The sequence below is a fragment of the Phyllopteryx taeniolatus genome, chromosome 14 (assembly GCF_024500385.1).
Source record: "Phyllopteryx taeniolatus isolate TA_2022b chromosome 14, UOR_Ptae_1.2, whole genome shotgun sequence".
In the NCBI taxonomy this organism is placed as follows: domain Eukaryota; kingdom Metazoa; phylum Chordata; class Actinopteri; order Syngnathiformes; family Syngnathidae; genus Phyllopteryx; species Phyllopteryx taeniolatus.
Genome location: NC_084515.1, coordinates 11,136,042 through 11,148,968, shown reverse-complemented (window position 1 = coordinate 11,148,968; position 12,927 = coordinate 11,136,042). Strand labels below are relative to the sequence as shown.

Here is a 12,927-nt window from a genome sequence, read left to right as displayed (position 1 = left end):
ATATGGATTTTACACCCAGTCTAATTTTCATTTTGTAATTTACTTAAAACTTATTTTCATCTTTGTGCACAAAATTGATCTCATGCTGTTTTGGAACATTATGTTTAATTGAAAATAAATTATAGGCATATCCGATAACGTACACACACACACAAACAAAAAACAAAACCAATCAAATATCTCTATTATAAACATACCTCATTTTGTGTACAACAACCAACCAATATCACCTTAATGAATTGAGAAAGTTTTTAATTATGAGAAAGTGTTTCTTTAATGTAATGTATTTTAAAGTACAACAAACAAGAGCACATTGAAATGTAATTTATTATTCTCAACTGTAAAAAGAACACAGACTTTTAGTATATGCCATCTTTAATGATTTTCAAACAAATTTAGCCCACACATAAGCTGATCATGTATAACTTATACAGTAGAAGTCTGCTATGTAAACCAAAGGCACATGTGAGCATGCCAGCATAAAGCCCTCTTCAAAACTAATATTACACATCTTTCCTATTGATATTGCACAAATGGCTAGTCTTTGGGAATAATACGAAAGCTTTGGTTTATTGGGGTCATGCGTGATTCTATTCCCTCCAGGATAGGAAGTAAAGCTTTCCCAGTGCATCGCCGCACACCATCTCTGAGGGCTTTTCCGGGTTCACCTCCAGCAAGACCACAGGACCACTGCACACAAACATTCCCAGCTGGAAAAGAGAGAGCGAGGGAAGGATGAACAAACGTGACGAGAGGAAAGAAAGAGAGATGTTGGCGACTGACTTGTTTCTTGGTGCTTCTGTCCCACAGTTTCACCGTGCGATCGAAGGAGGCTGAGATGATGAGGCTGCGGGTGAGCCTCAGCACACTGATCTTGTCATGGTGGGCCTGAGCGGCGGTACACGGGCACATAATTCAGTTAAAAAAAAGGCGTGTTTAAGAACACCGCATAAACGCACCCCTCCAAATGCCAGCTGCATCCCTTTAACTTCCCAACACATTTGCTGTGCGACCTTTACCATTCCGCTGCACCCCCTGAAACAACATTCTCCAACATCCCAACACACCATCTTCAACACACCACCTTCTAGGGGTATACCATGTACCAGTACTAAAAAAAGTACCACAGTACCTTGTCATCAAAAACGATACTACCCATACCACGCTTTTTAGGTACTGGTATTTAAAACAAAATACAGCGACAGTGCATTAAGTGGGCGGCACCTTTTTCAGCATGTATGCAAGACTGAGAAGTGTCAGTAATGTCTAGGGCAGGGAGATCAATGGCTGGGTGACGTTATGCAAATTAAGACGTACTACTATGTGATATGTTCCTAACAATACATTGTCTTTTCCTATGTTTGAAAGGAAGCACCTTTCATCACTGCCTGACCCGGTGACATATTCCACAAAGGTTAACGACGCATAAACGTATAAATAACGTATAACGTATAAATGTTCAGATCTGGTTAGGAGATTTGACTTTCCGGAGAGGCCCTTTGTTACATCCTCGTTAAACGAAGATGCTGATTAGCCGAAGCAGAGCTCTGTGGATCTGCGATTGATTGCTATTCCTAAAGTCTGTCACAGCTAATTTGAAATTAAATTTGTCAAACTGAATGTGAATTGAGGAAACACTGTGAGAATATAGATTTGAATTTTCATTGAGGATCGAATCTCACATTTTGTTTCAAGTTTACTGGACTTCAGTCACAAACTGATACATTCAATTTCAAATTATACTATTCAGATTCAGTTTTCAATGCAATGATTCAAATTAAACAATACACATTCAAAGTATAAAATTCAAATTGAGTTTTTTAATGCAAGTATTATTACTATTATTATTCTTATTATTACTAGTAGTAGTCGTAGTGGGAGTCGTATCATACATTATGGCGACTTACCGGCTTCTTGCTGCTCCATGAGGAATCTTCTGACGGTTTGTTGAACCACATTTTCCCTGCCACATCTCCACACACCACAAATTCTGGAAAGGCACAGGTTGGACAACAGGCAATATAGAACTGAGGAGAAGCAGCAGTTGCCAATTTGTTTGCTTGTTAGCACCTTTGTCCATGGTCACGGCCGTTATCAAGTCGCTTTTCTGCTCAGCCGACGTGTTCGTCTCCAGGGTCATGGAGCTGAAAGATGAACTAATAGGATTCTGCGGGCCCATGGCAAACTGAAAGCAAAGACAAAACACTCTTACATCAACATGCACTATAACATCGGATAATATGTCACAGCATATCATAGCAATGAGGTGTGGAAACCCCACGCTGGGTACAATACGGTCTCGATACCTTCCCAGTGATTTCGACTCATGCGGCCTGAACGAGACCCAGATTGTCCCTTGATTCCATGCAAACGTTAAAAAATGGCAATACTATTAAACACCGTGGTGGCATCAGTGGACGTAAACTCACGATAAAGCCGACTTGGACATTTGTTTCCGACTCGCCCACCAACCATATGCTTTTCTCGTCGTTTCGGATGAGTGCCAGAACTCCGACTTGATGGTTCCAGCTGTGTGAAATCATGAACACAAACATACGCAAAGTGAGCGTCACTTAACCCTTACAAACTGTTCGGGTCTTTGACCCTGATTTGACTTTCAAAAGCAAAAACACCCGAAAATGTCCTACTTTCACCATGAAATTTGACTTTTCATAAAAGAGACCTAAAATAAAAAACTGTGTCATTCTTTAGTACAAGTGCTACAATGTTTGCATATATTGAGGCTGTTCTAGGTTAAATTTGATACGTCTACTAAAATGGGTTTTAGCTTTACCATTGTTTAAAATCAAGCAAAATTGTGCAAATGGATGGAATCTTGAAACTGTTAATTGTACATATAAATGTATTTTTTATGTCATCATGGTAACAGTTGTAGCGGACATGATCCCCGCAACCTGAGGTGTTACAGTGACTCCCCCACAGCTTGAAGAAGTGCATTCTTCCCTGCGCCCCTGCTGTTTGAGACAGCCACTAGAAGATGCCTACTGGACCCGAAAGTAATTAGCAGGTGCCCTCGAAATCTTGGTTTACAGTCCTTTTCTTCGCGTGAACTAACAGCAGCCAAAGGTGGGATCCTATCTCCGGGAGACCAAGCTGAGACAGATTAATGGAATGCAAATACAGCGGTGAACTATTTGCTTAATATCCAAACATGCACGCAAGGCGACACCCGCTGGCGCTGAGAGGAACTGCAAAGCCGAGCGTGGACTCGCATTTGATGTTTAACCAAAGAAAAATGTCTATTTTGATATTTTACAAACTCTGCCGAATGATTCCAAATGTATGCCTTGATGTCTGTGTCAGTGTGTCAACTTTACAAGCGCAGCTGGGAGATTTTGAGCACAGTTTGTCTTGATGTGACTGCAAGCAGCATGAAATGTGATTTGAACCATAATCAGTTGATTTGCCAAGACTAAAGTGTAAACATTCATTCTATATGCTTGACCTCTGAGTAGAGAGTACAAAGTTGGGAGTATTTTATATTAATATATGATTTTAAACCCATTTTATGGGTCAAAATTGTAGACTAGATTCAAGCTGATGAGTCTGGTCTGGTCCTCAGTCCTCTTCGAAACACCTCCGGGTTATTTAACCCCTGACTCCCGCTGCCAGCCTCTCTCTTGACTCTCTTGGTTCTAAGCTCTTGCTATCGGCTTCCCAGCTACGGGGCGCCCTTCGGCCACCCCTCCCCGTCCTTCTGTTTGGACACGCAGTTCGGCCAACGTGAATGCTGGGATAACAACAGACTCTGCTTCCCAGCCTCTACGTGGGTCACCGCTAGGCGATCAGAGCAACTGCTACGAATAGTACGAGGTACGCTTCCAGCGATTGCTCTGAAATATCTATTGAGTCCCTGAAAAGGCAGGAAGCGAGACGGTCATATTCTCCAAACGAGGCGTGACGAACAAAATTTTTTCTTCTTGCGCCTCTTTTGTTTTCGTTAAATTTTTCTGCATCCTTTTTCTCATTCGACCAAACCTGTCTCCGTGCTTCCCGAGACGACTGAGACAGACCACCCCACCTACCAGCTGATCTACGTTCGTGAGTAACACACCAGTGTTTGCCAGACTGTACAATATTAGTGTCTAATAACTTCGGGGAAATTACTAGCTTCACACAAAATCCCAACTTTGTCCTCTCTGTCTCTCTCGTCTGGACAGGACGCATTAAACACTCGCGTTTTAAACTTTAGTCCAACACACTATGTTCTATTTCCCTTTTCATACACCTATTTTCATGCTTTTTACCATTATTAGTGTTATATTCTTTCTTTAGTTAGACCCCTTTTGTGCGTTTCCCTCTAGATCCCTTGTAGAGGTCATTAAACATTCTATAGAATTCCACTCCTTTGTAGTGTTTTGTGTGGGTTGAGTTTAACAATGAACCTCTGTAGTCTAGGACTCAAAATTTCATAAAATGCAGCAACCTTCAGATTAAGAGACTGATAAAGTTTCTCGTTACTATTCCTAAATTTTATACTTATAAAAAGTGATGTGGTGCCCTCTACAAGACAAAATTTTGTTTGATTTTAACGGTAAAAAACGTAAATCGGACAAACACGGAAGTGAACGCAGGCATTTACCTTCCTTTGTATCTTTTCTCAAAAATTTTATCCGCTACGCAGTGTTAAAGAGGGAGATTGAAACATTCCAAAGAACAGTCTTTATTTGTACCACATTTGCATAAGTTTCCTTCAGAAACATGCACTTGTTGGTCTTACAAGGGCAATGGGGGGGGGGGGCTCTTGAAACAGTGAAGGGGTCCAAGTCACTTATTTATGTAGTCTTACAAGACAGTGGACATTGTTATTACGGGGAGATTTGAAAAAGTCCCGAGAACTGTCTGTCTTTTCACCTGTTGGTCTTTGAAAGGCCATGTGGGAATCCCGAAAAAGGGAAAGAGTAAAACAACAAAACAATTATCAGAAATAATAAACATAAGGTGATTTGCATCTGCAAAAATATACTTCACTTTTTATTTGAAATATTGAATTAATCAATTTATTAATCTCAGAAAGGCTATTAATACATTTGGAAAATATCTGTGGTTCATAATTTGATATAGACAATGAGGATATTCTTGGCTCAGGTCAAAACTGACATACTGTGTGTGTGTGAAAAGTGAGGAGTATTCAAGGGTTAAGTAGATGAAATAAAACCGCCCCGACCCAAGATGGAGAACGACGCGGCTTACCTGTGGACCATCATTGAATTCTGCTTGTCGTCGCCGCAGGTGAAAATCAAACTGCTGTTTGACACGCCAATGAGAACGGAGCAGTACGCCAGGTGTGCCACTTCCTCTGTCACCTGGTGCGACCTCACCTTGACTATGCTGCAACGCACAAAAGTCCTTCAAAAAGGAGCATTTTGAGCTCTAAATACAAGTTAGGGTTTATTTTATTGACACAAAATGGTGCAAATTTTAATCAATATGTTTATATTTAGATAATACAAACAATGAATACATAAATGTAAAAATTAAATAACTCCCTCTAAAAATAAATTGAAAGGATGTCAAGAAAATACTGTACATATTAGTGTATGTGTACATAAATGTGCCTTTAAGAGGCGGGGTCTGGTGGAGTGCTGTGCGACGTTGGTGACCTTGCGGGAGTGTCTGGGTATGAGCTGTGGCTGACAGCAGCTCCTGCATGTGTGTGCTCACGTTTGTGTTTTTCCGTTCTCCAGGCATTTAATAAACTTCATTTATCTTAACATGTGAGGGCATTCCAGTGGCACCTTGATCAAGCTTTAAATACGCTGCCTGTCGAATTAAGTGGAAAAAAAGGCGACGTCAAATCCACAAATACAAAATGCAAACACTCACAAGGAGCACAGAGCAGACGTGAACACAAAACTCAACATCACTGCAGCTCCTCACTCACTAGGCCACACCCTCTTAAAGGCACACAGCTTTGTCTTTCGGCTGAGTTAAACTTTATAAAACAAGTTTATTCCCCTACATCACAGGTGTCAAACTGGTGGCCCGGGGGCCAGATCCGTCCCGCCACATCATTTTATGTGGCCCGCGAAAGCAAATCAAAATTACTCATTGTGTTCTGGTGTAAATACCGGAGATATTTCCAAGCATGTTTTTGTTACCAATCCTCCTTTGAAAAGACATTTAATGGTGGAAAAACATGTTTTTATAGGCTTCTGATCTCAAAACTGGTTATTCATCAATGTGTTTTGTATACTGTATGTAATTATAATATATGTGGTTATCTTTCATTTATATGGGTTCACAGTCGTAGCGGCCCTCCGAGGGAAGTCATAACTACGATGTGGTCCGTGACAAAAATGAGTTTGACACCCCTGTGGCCTACATTCTCTTTCATTATGGTTTTATATTACAATTTTTCTTGATGAAAGACTGCTTTTTCATCAGTCTAAAAAACATTTTAGGGTGGGGCCGGGGGGATCCGCCGAGCCCCCCGCAGAGAATGTTTTGGATTTTAAAATAAATTAAGCAATCTGGAAGACTCAAAGAGTAGAATAAGGCAAAAATAAATAAATAAATTCTTCACACAGGAAAAAATTATTTACACTGCTATAGTACATGTTGATGTACAAATTTAAGATTTAAATTAAATTTGCCTCATTTCTTTGCTTTTTTTGTTCTGGCCTCAAACTTGAGCCAGGCCCATCTCCACCTGCACCTGACGCCTGCTTCAAGCTGTGCCACATGAATAGCATCCTCCTCTTTAAGCACTCTCATTCTGGAAAAGAATTGACTAAAATCATTGTCTGTTTCACTTCATTTTTTTCACTATTACACACTTCAAAGGCTAATCCCAAATGCATCCTCCAGGAAAATAAGTATAATATTTTTCTGTTTTTATTGGCCATTCCTGAATTTGAAGTTAGTTCATTCTGTGCTGTGACATAATCCTGAATAGCGCTCCGTTGCTTAATAAATTTAACATTAAGACCAGTAAACAAATTAGATAATTTTAGCCGCATTTCTTAATGAATACAAAATGTACTAGCGGATCAGCTCTTGTTGCCGATGTTACGTGTGCTTCGCGGTTCCACTTGGGACCACAACCAGGGCCCCGACCCTCAGTACCTCAACGCGAAAATACAGCGCAACAAATACCACACTGGCTGAAGAATGTTGTGTGGAATGGCTCTAGCTGCCAGTGTTCAAGGAGTACGAAACAGCCTATGACGTCAGTGACGGCGCCCCCCCCAAGAAAAACTCATCGGATCAATACGATTTACGTAATTGGCCTATTTTGAGTTCAAAATGGCAAATATCGCCAAAAGGAGACTGGTTTGCATGTATGGAACACTTTAGGTGAGCTTTTCAGCTCTTCCGTACGGGTCGACGTCTACATTTTAAATTGTTTCGTTATCCGTTTACCTGGCGGTGCTGCGATCCTGATTCCACGCCAGCTTCCAAACATCCACACAAGAGTCCGCACAGCTGACAGCAAAGAGGCCGTTAGGCATGAAACAGATGGCTACGACCCTGTTGCTTGAAGCCTGCAAGCAACAAGTTGGTGCGAGTGTGATGACATCATCAGGTTGGCTAGCGTGTGCTCACCTGTATGCGTCCGACCACTTGGCTGCGCAGCCACACCTCTAGCAGGCCCGACTCGTAGCCGGCAAGCAGCACATGATGGTCTGCGTCGGAGAAGCAGAGAGCGGTGACGGCGCCCCGCAGGCTGGGGGGCCGCTCTGTACGGACAACAAAAGGTGGCGAGCTTGTTACATGGACCACCAGGCGGCGGCACGCCAGACCAAAATCGCGTGACAGCAAATGTCAATTCATGCAGAAAAGAATGTGGGCGACTACTAAGCAGAAATAAATAAACTAACAAGTCCAGAACTTGTGTATATGTATGCATCTGAAGTTTATTTTTTTTATCAGAGACAAAATATGTGTTGAATGTTTTTGCCAAGCAATATAGAAATTACACCAGGAATTTAAAATGTTTTCAATATATATTTTGTAAATTAAAATGAAGATATAAATGTAAAAAAATAAACGTGCAAAGAGTACTTTAGAAACAAACAAAATGAATAAGTAAAAAAAAGAAAAACAAAGTTTCAACAACAAAAAATAGCTACGAATGGTAACGTTTTAAGATAAACCACCGATATTTAATTAAAAAAAAAAGATAAAATACTGAAAAAAAACTAAAGAATAAGAAAATGATAAAATACAACAATATATAAAAATAATGACAGCTTGATTAGTAAAATAAATAACAGTAAATGGAGAGGTCAAGCTAAAAAGGAAAACAAAAAGAAAAAAGCTTTAAAAAGCAAAATCAAATAGGGATTTCATCCCTAGTAAGCACAATGATTTTCCAGCAATGTCAAGACATTCTCCTCTGTAAGTGATCTTGCAGAAAAAGTCAAACATTTTAGTAGTTAAATATATCTGTAGCTTCTCAGTTTCCAGGTCATGGTAATCCACAAAGGTTGAATTGAGGCAACTGAACTCGTTTGTTGAAGAGGTTACACCTTTAATCCAAAGGGTTTCTTCAGTTCAAAACATGGAGTCTCCCTATTTATGGTGGTGGCTATGTCCCTTGAATGTGGTCACAGTATGATTGTTGTTGTACAGAAATATAGTAGTAAAATTTAGTATTCAAAGTAGAATTAAGTATTTAAAAAAAAATAATAATAATAAATTATGGTTACTGTGAATTAATCTAACTTTACCGGTTTCCCATGTCCAGCTTCGCAAGGAGCGATCTTCTGACACTGTGAGGAACTCTGGATTGTTTCCCTCGCGAGCGATACTGCGAATGCTACCGCTGTGACCCTGGAAGGTGCTGAAGTGTTCCACCTGTACACCACCAAGAACCCCTTCGTTAGAGTACACTGCATTCCAAATTACCATGAATGTAGGACTTAAGTTACTATAAATACATATTTAAGTATGGCATTTGTTTTTCTGGTTAGGTTTCTGTCAAGCAAACGTATCCTATAAAGAGAGCAGCTGTTAACATTTTATGGGGCTAAAGGGGGGGGATAGTCATAGTGTGGCTACCATCATACCCTGACCTCAACTCCATTGAGAACACCCCAAGATATTAGGATGGATGGCAGGATGCCCACAAGCAGCAACTCCAGGGGTTAAATGTTGCATCTTCAAATAAAATACAAGCAGAAACTACCCATGGACTTATGTTCAATGGATGAGAGAATTATTATGATATTGATAATATAAATAAGAATACAATATATAAAAATATAATGTATACATATTTACTCATAAAATATTGAATTGGCACAATAAAAATACAATACACTTAAGAATAAAAAAATACAATATTAAAATAAACAGAATTACACAAATTAATAAACAATACAACTATAAATAAGAATACAAAAATATTTAAAAATATATATAAATTACAATTCATATATCAATACATTAATTAAAAAAATAAATTACATTACAAAATGGAATGAAATTCCAGCTGCAGTTCATTGTTGTACTATGCTATGGAAATGGAGCAGTTGTCAAAGCGCCTAAGTTACTGTAATTTGATTGCCAAAGAGGTGTTTTGGGTCAAAATAGCATTTTTCTATGTCCATCCATCCATTTTCTGAGTAATGGCTGAAATACGTCAGTTTTGCAACCCCTTTGTTTTGTGGCATAATAATTTGAAGCATTGTATTTTGTGTATTTTGAAAAAGAAGAAGTCATCATGGTGATGTTTTGGCGCAATTACATAAACTATTATTTATAAACATAATGGACCAACCTGTAAGGGCTTCCAGAATCGCACAATTCCATCTTGGGCAGCAGTGACAACCGTGAGATCCTCTGGGTTGTTTTCTTTTTCTTGAGAGAAAGAACGCATGAATAAAAACAAAAAAACAAACAAACAATATGAAAAATATTTTCACTAGAGGTTTACCCGCTTCAGTGACGATGGAGCAGGCGTGGATCCATCCCTCGTGGGCGGCAATGTGGCAGATTTCCACACTGGTCTCCCATTTCCACACGTGCAGGTTGCCATCGGCGCAACCGGCCGCCACGTAAGGCCCCTGCATGTGCACACGCAGCCAATAAGATGCCTGCAGGTATGTTTAATGTGGGAGGAGTCTCACCAGGCAGCAGACGGAGGTGAGAGGACTCGTCCAGGTGATCTCGCGCAGGCTCTGACCGGCCTCGATGTCCCATAAGCAAAGTCTGCCATCACTGGATGAGCTTATCTGCCAATCAACAACAACATGAATAAATATTATTTTTCAAGGAAAAGAGGCGTGACCATGACAAAGCTTGGCTGCTTACAAATTCAAGCACTTTAAAAGCACTGTGATGAAGCAGCATTAAGATTCAAGCATTTTCATTAGTGGTCATCAATTTTGTGATATTTAAAAACTGAGCATAAAAACCCACCTACAATAAATAGTAACAAAAAACAACAACAACAAAAAATTTATACAAATAAATGCAAAATAAAAAATATCAAAATGTAATAAAAAAACAAGTTGACGTGAATGAATAAAGAAATAGTACAATTAAATACAAATATAATTAGATTAAGAATTAATACAAATAAAATCAAAGTATTAATCCAAATAATAATAATAATGAAACAATAAAGTATGAATCTGAGTCAATACAAATCTCAGTAAAATAAAATGTAAAAAAAATAAAGAAAAAATAAAATAAAGAACCAGTCATAAAATAAAACAGTACATAATTAATGCAAAGAATTTAATTTGTGCAATAAATATCCAAATATAAGATAAAATATAAAAAATTTAAAATTTGTACATAAATACATTTTTAAGTCAATGAAAAAATTACAAAAGCAATTAATACAAGTAACAGTCCATGATTCTACTGGAAGGGAGCAGAGTCTTTTCCTACTTAGTCAGTATCAAGAAAATGTGTTAAGTTGATCGCCGGTTACTTTTTCCACATGTTGTTCCATTATAGCTTTATTCCTAAATTGATGAAATTATTTAGAATATTATTTTGGTTTCTCTCAAAATTCATGACAAAGTGAAAAAAAGGGAAGGCCCACCACACAGTCTGAAGTCCAAACACAACTGGTGATCCAGTCTCTGTGGAAGGTCGGGAGCACTTTGGAAAGACCAGGAGCCGTCGAGGTCACGTCCCACACCACCAGAGCCTGAAAAACACTCACACACATTTCCTTAATAAATCGAACATATGTCATTTTGTATTTGTGCAGGTTTGTACTTCAGAAACTCGTTCATACTTTGTCTTTCCCCCCGGAGAGCAGCTGCCCACCGTCAGGGCTGAAGGCCAGGCAGGTGACTGCCCCACTGTGGCCCTTGAGCAGGCCAGCAGGGGGCTCTGAATGGTACTTGTCACTCAGCTCGCTCAGCAGCCACAGGAGTATAGTGCAGTCATCTATTGACCAGACAAAGTTGATAAGATATAAAAGCTGCGCACAGAGATGAAAGGGCACTTGCACCGCCACGCTCACCAGGGACCCCTAGGACTTGATGTAAGTAAACACCCAATTTCATCATTCCAGCCAGTATGGGGCACCTATTTACCATGTTATCACACAACTTTGTGGAATTGGGCTATTGGAATTTCGTCTTTTATGGTGAGTCAAACTTTGCTGCTGTGATCTGTCCACACGTAATGATGAAAATTTAAATGTTGCACGATTTTGCAAACCTGCCATGTTGAGCCATTAACACTGCATCAAAGAGAGAAAGCCATTTTCAATACTTTTTATCAGTCAATAATTTGTAAAAATAACATACCCATGTGGGGACTCACCAATAGTATAGATTTGTGAAAAAAAAACTAAAATTGACTAAATTTGGACTTTGGAGATTTCAGCCAGAAGCCAGCAATATGTGGTTCAAATTTGGTCGCAATTGGACAAATTCTCTAGGAGGAATTTCTTTTATCTTTTTTGTGCATCCACTCATGATAGACATGCCTACCAAGTGGCATGTTGCCAAGTGAAACTGGCTTCAGGAGTTTAAGACATTTGGTCAAGCGTTGAGCTTGTAGAGTTGAGCTCTTAGACTTTGGTGTTTTATGGCAAGTCATGAAACTGGACCACCATGCTTTGCCCACACACAATGATGAAAACTTCAATGTTTTGCAATTTCATCTCTACAGTATCTATATCGGTAAAATTTGGAAGCAATCGGACAAAATCTCTCGGAGTTAGTCTCTAAAGGACCACTGGAAATGGCCAAAATGACTGAAAAGGGACAGCTTTAAAGCAATGGTAGACTTCCTGTGTATTTTTGGGCATCGGTTCTTGAGAATTTTTGGTGGGTTTACTCATGATGACATGCCTAATACACATGTACAGTATTTGTCCCGTCTAGTCACTTCTCACCCGAAGCAGTGGCCAGGTAAGTGGCGTTGTGCGCCATGGCGAGGATGATGCCAAACTGGCTGCCGAACATTTCCTTCATCTCCAGACCTGTCAGTTCTCCGTCCTCCCCGAGGGTCCTCCGCCACAGCCTCACACGCTTGTCGTGGCCCGTGGACAACAACAGCGGCGACGGGTCGGACGACAAGTCACCCGCACATACCCACAGCAGGGACGGCACAGACAAGCGGAAAAGCCCTGACTCCCAAATCATCTCACCTGCCAAAAGAGAAGAAAACCCCTTCCAATTCATCTACTAGACAGCCTTTTTTTTTTTTTTTTTTAAAACGATAAACTGCATCTATCCTAAGCTTGTCTGGTGTTTCCTTCAAGGACCACCTAAAAATCACAGTTTACCCTTACACAACTGAATGATTGTTCCCATTAAATCAATCAACCAATATCTAACAAACCTAATATTCTAATAAAGTCTTCTGTTGCCTTCAAGTATCATTTTAAATCACACAAGTTAAATTGCCTGCCTGTCTACCTATTCTGAACAAATGTGTTGCCTTCATGTATTGTCTGACATCACACATTTAGTTAAATTGCTCTCT

General features: G+C 39.6%; 1 protein-coding gene across 6 annotated transcripts in view; it reads right to left on the bottom strand.

The window, feature by feature from the left end:
* Nucleotides 1-308: 308 nt before the first annotated feature.
* The window catches only part of tep1 (telomerase-associated protein 1), a 35,206-nt gene continuing 22,587 nt past the window's right edge, over nt 309-12,927 (bottom strand). For 3 of the 6 annotated variants that reach the window (XM_061796435.1, XM_061796434.1, XM_061796436.1), the window contains exons 41-55: nt 12,335-12,589; nt 11,222-11,376; nt 11,024-11,131; nt 10,098-10,202; nt 9,905-10,034; nt 9,749-9,828; nt 8,697-8,823; nt 7,570-7,703; nt 7,387-7,508; nt 5,215-5,370; nt 2,430-2,529; nt 2,071-2,185; nt 1,908-1,990; nt 784-888; nt 309-710 (exon numbers count right to left, since the gene is read on the bottom strand). In XM_061796435.1, the coding sequence (XP_061652419.1) occupies nt 591-710; nt 784-888; nt 1,908-1,990; nt 2,071-2,185; nt 2,430-2,529; nt 5,215-5,370; nt 7,387-7,508; nt 7,570-7,703; nt 8,697-8,823; nt 9,749-9,828; nt 9,905-10,034; nt 10,098-10,202; nt 11,024-11,131; nt 11,222-11,376; nt 12,335-12,589 (1,895 nt within the window). In that variant the 3' untranslated portion in view covers nt 309-590. Of the gene's footprint in view, nt 711-783; nt 889-1,907; nt 1,991-2,070; nt 2,186-2,429; nt 2,530-5,214; nt 5,371-7,386; nt 7,509-7,569; nt 7,704-8,696; nt 8,824-9,748; nt 9,829-9,904; nt 10,035-10,097; nt 10,203-11,023; nt 11,132-11,221; nt 11,377-12,334; nt 12,590-12,927 lie in introns of those variants that run through there. The other 3 variants (XM_061796437.1, XR_009791671.1, XR_009791672.1) reach the window with 3 other exon arrangements.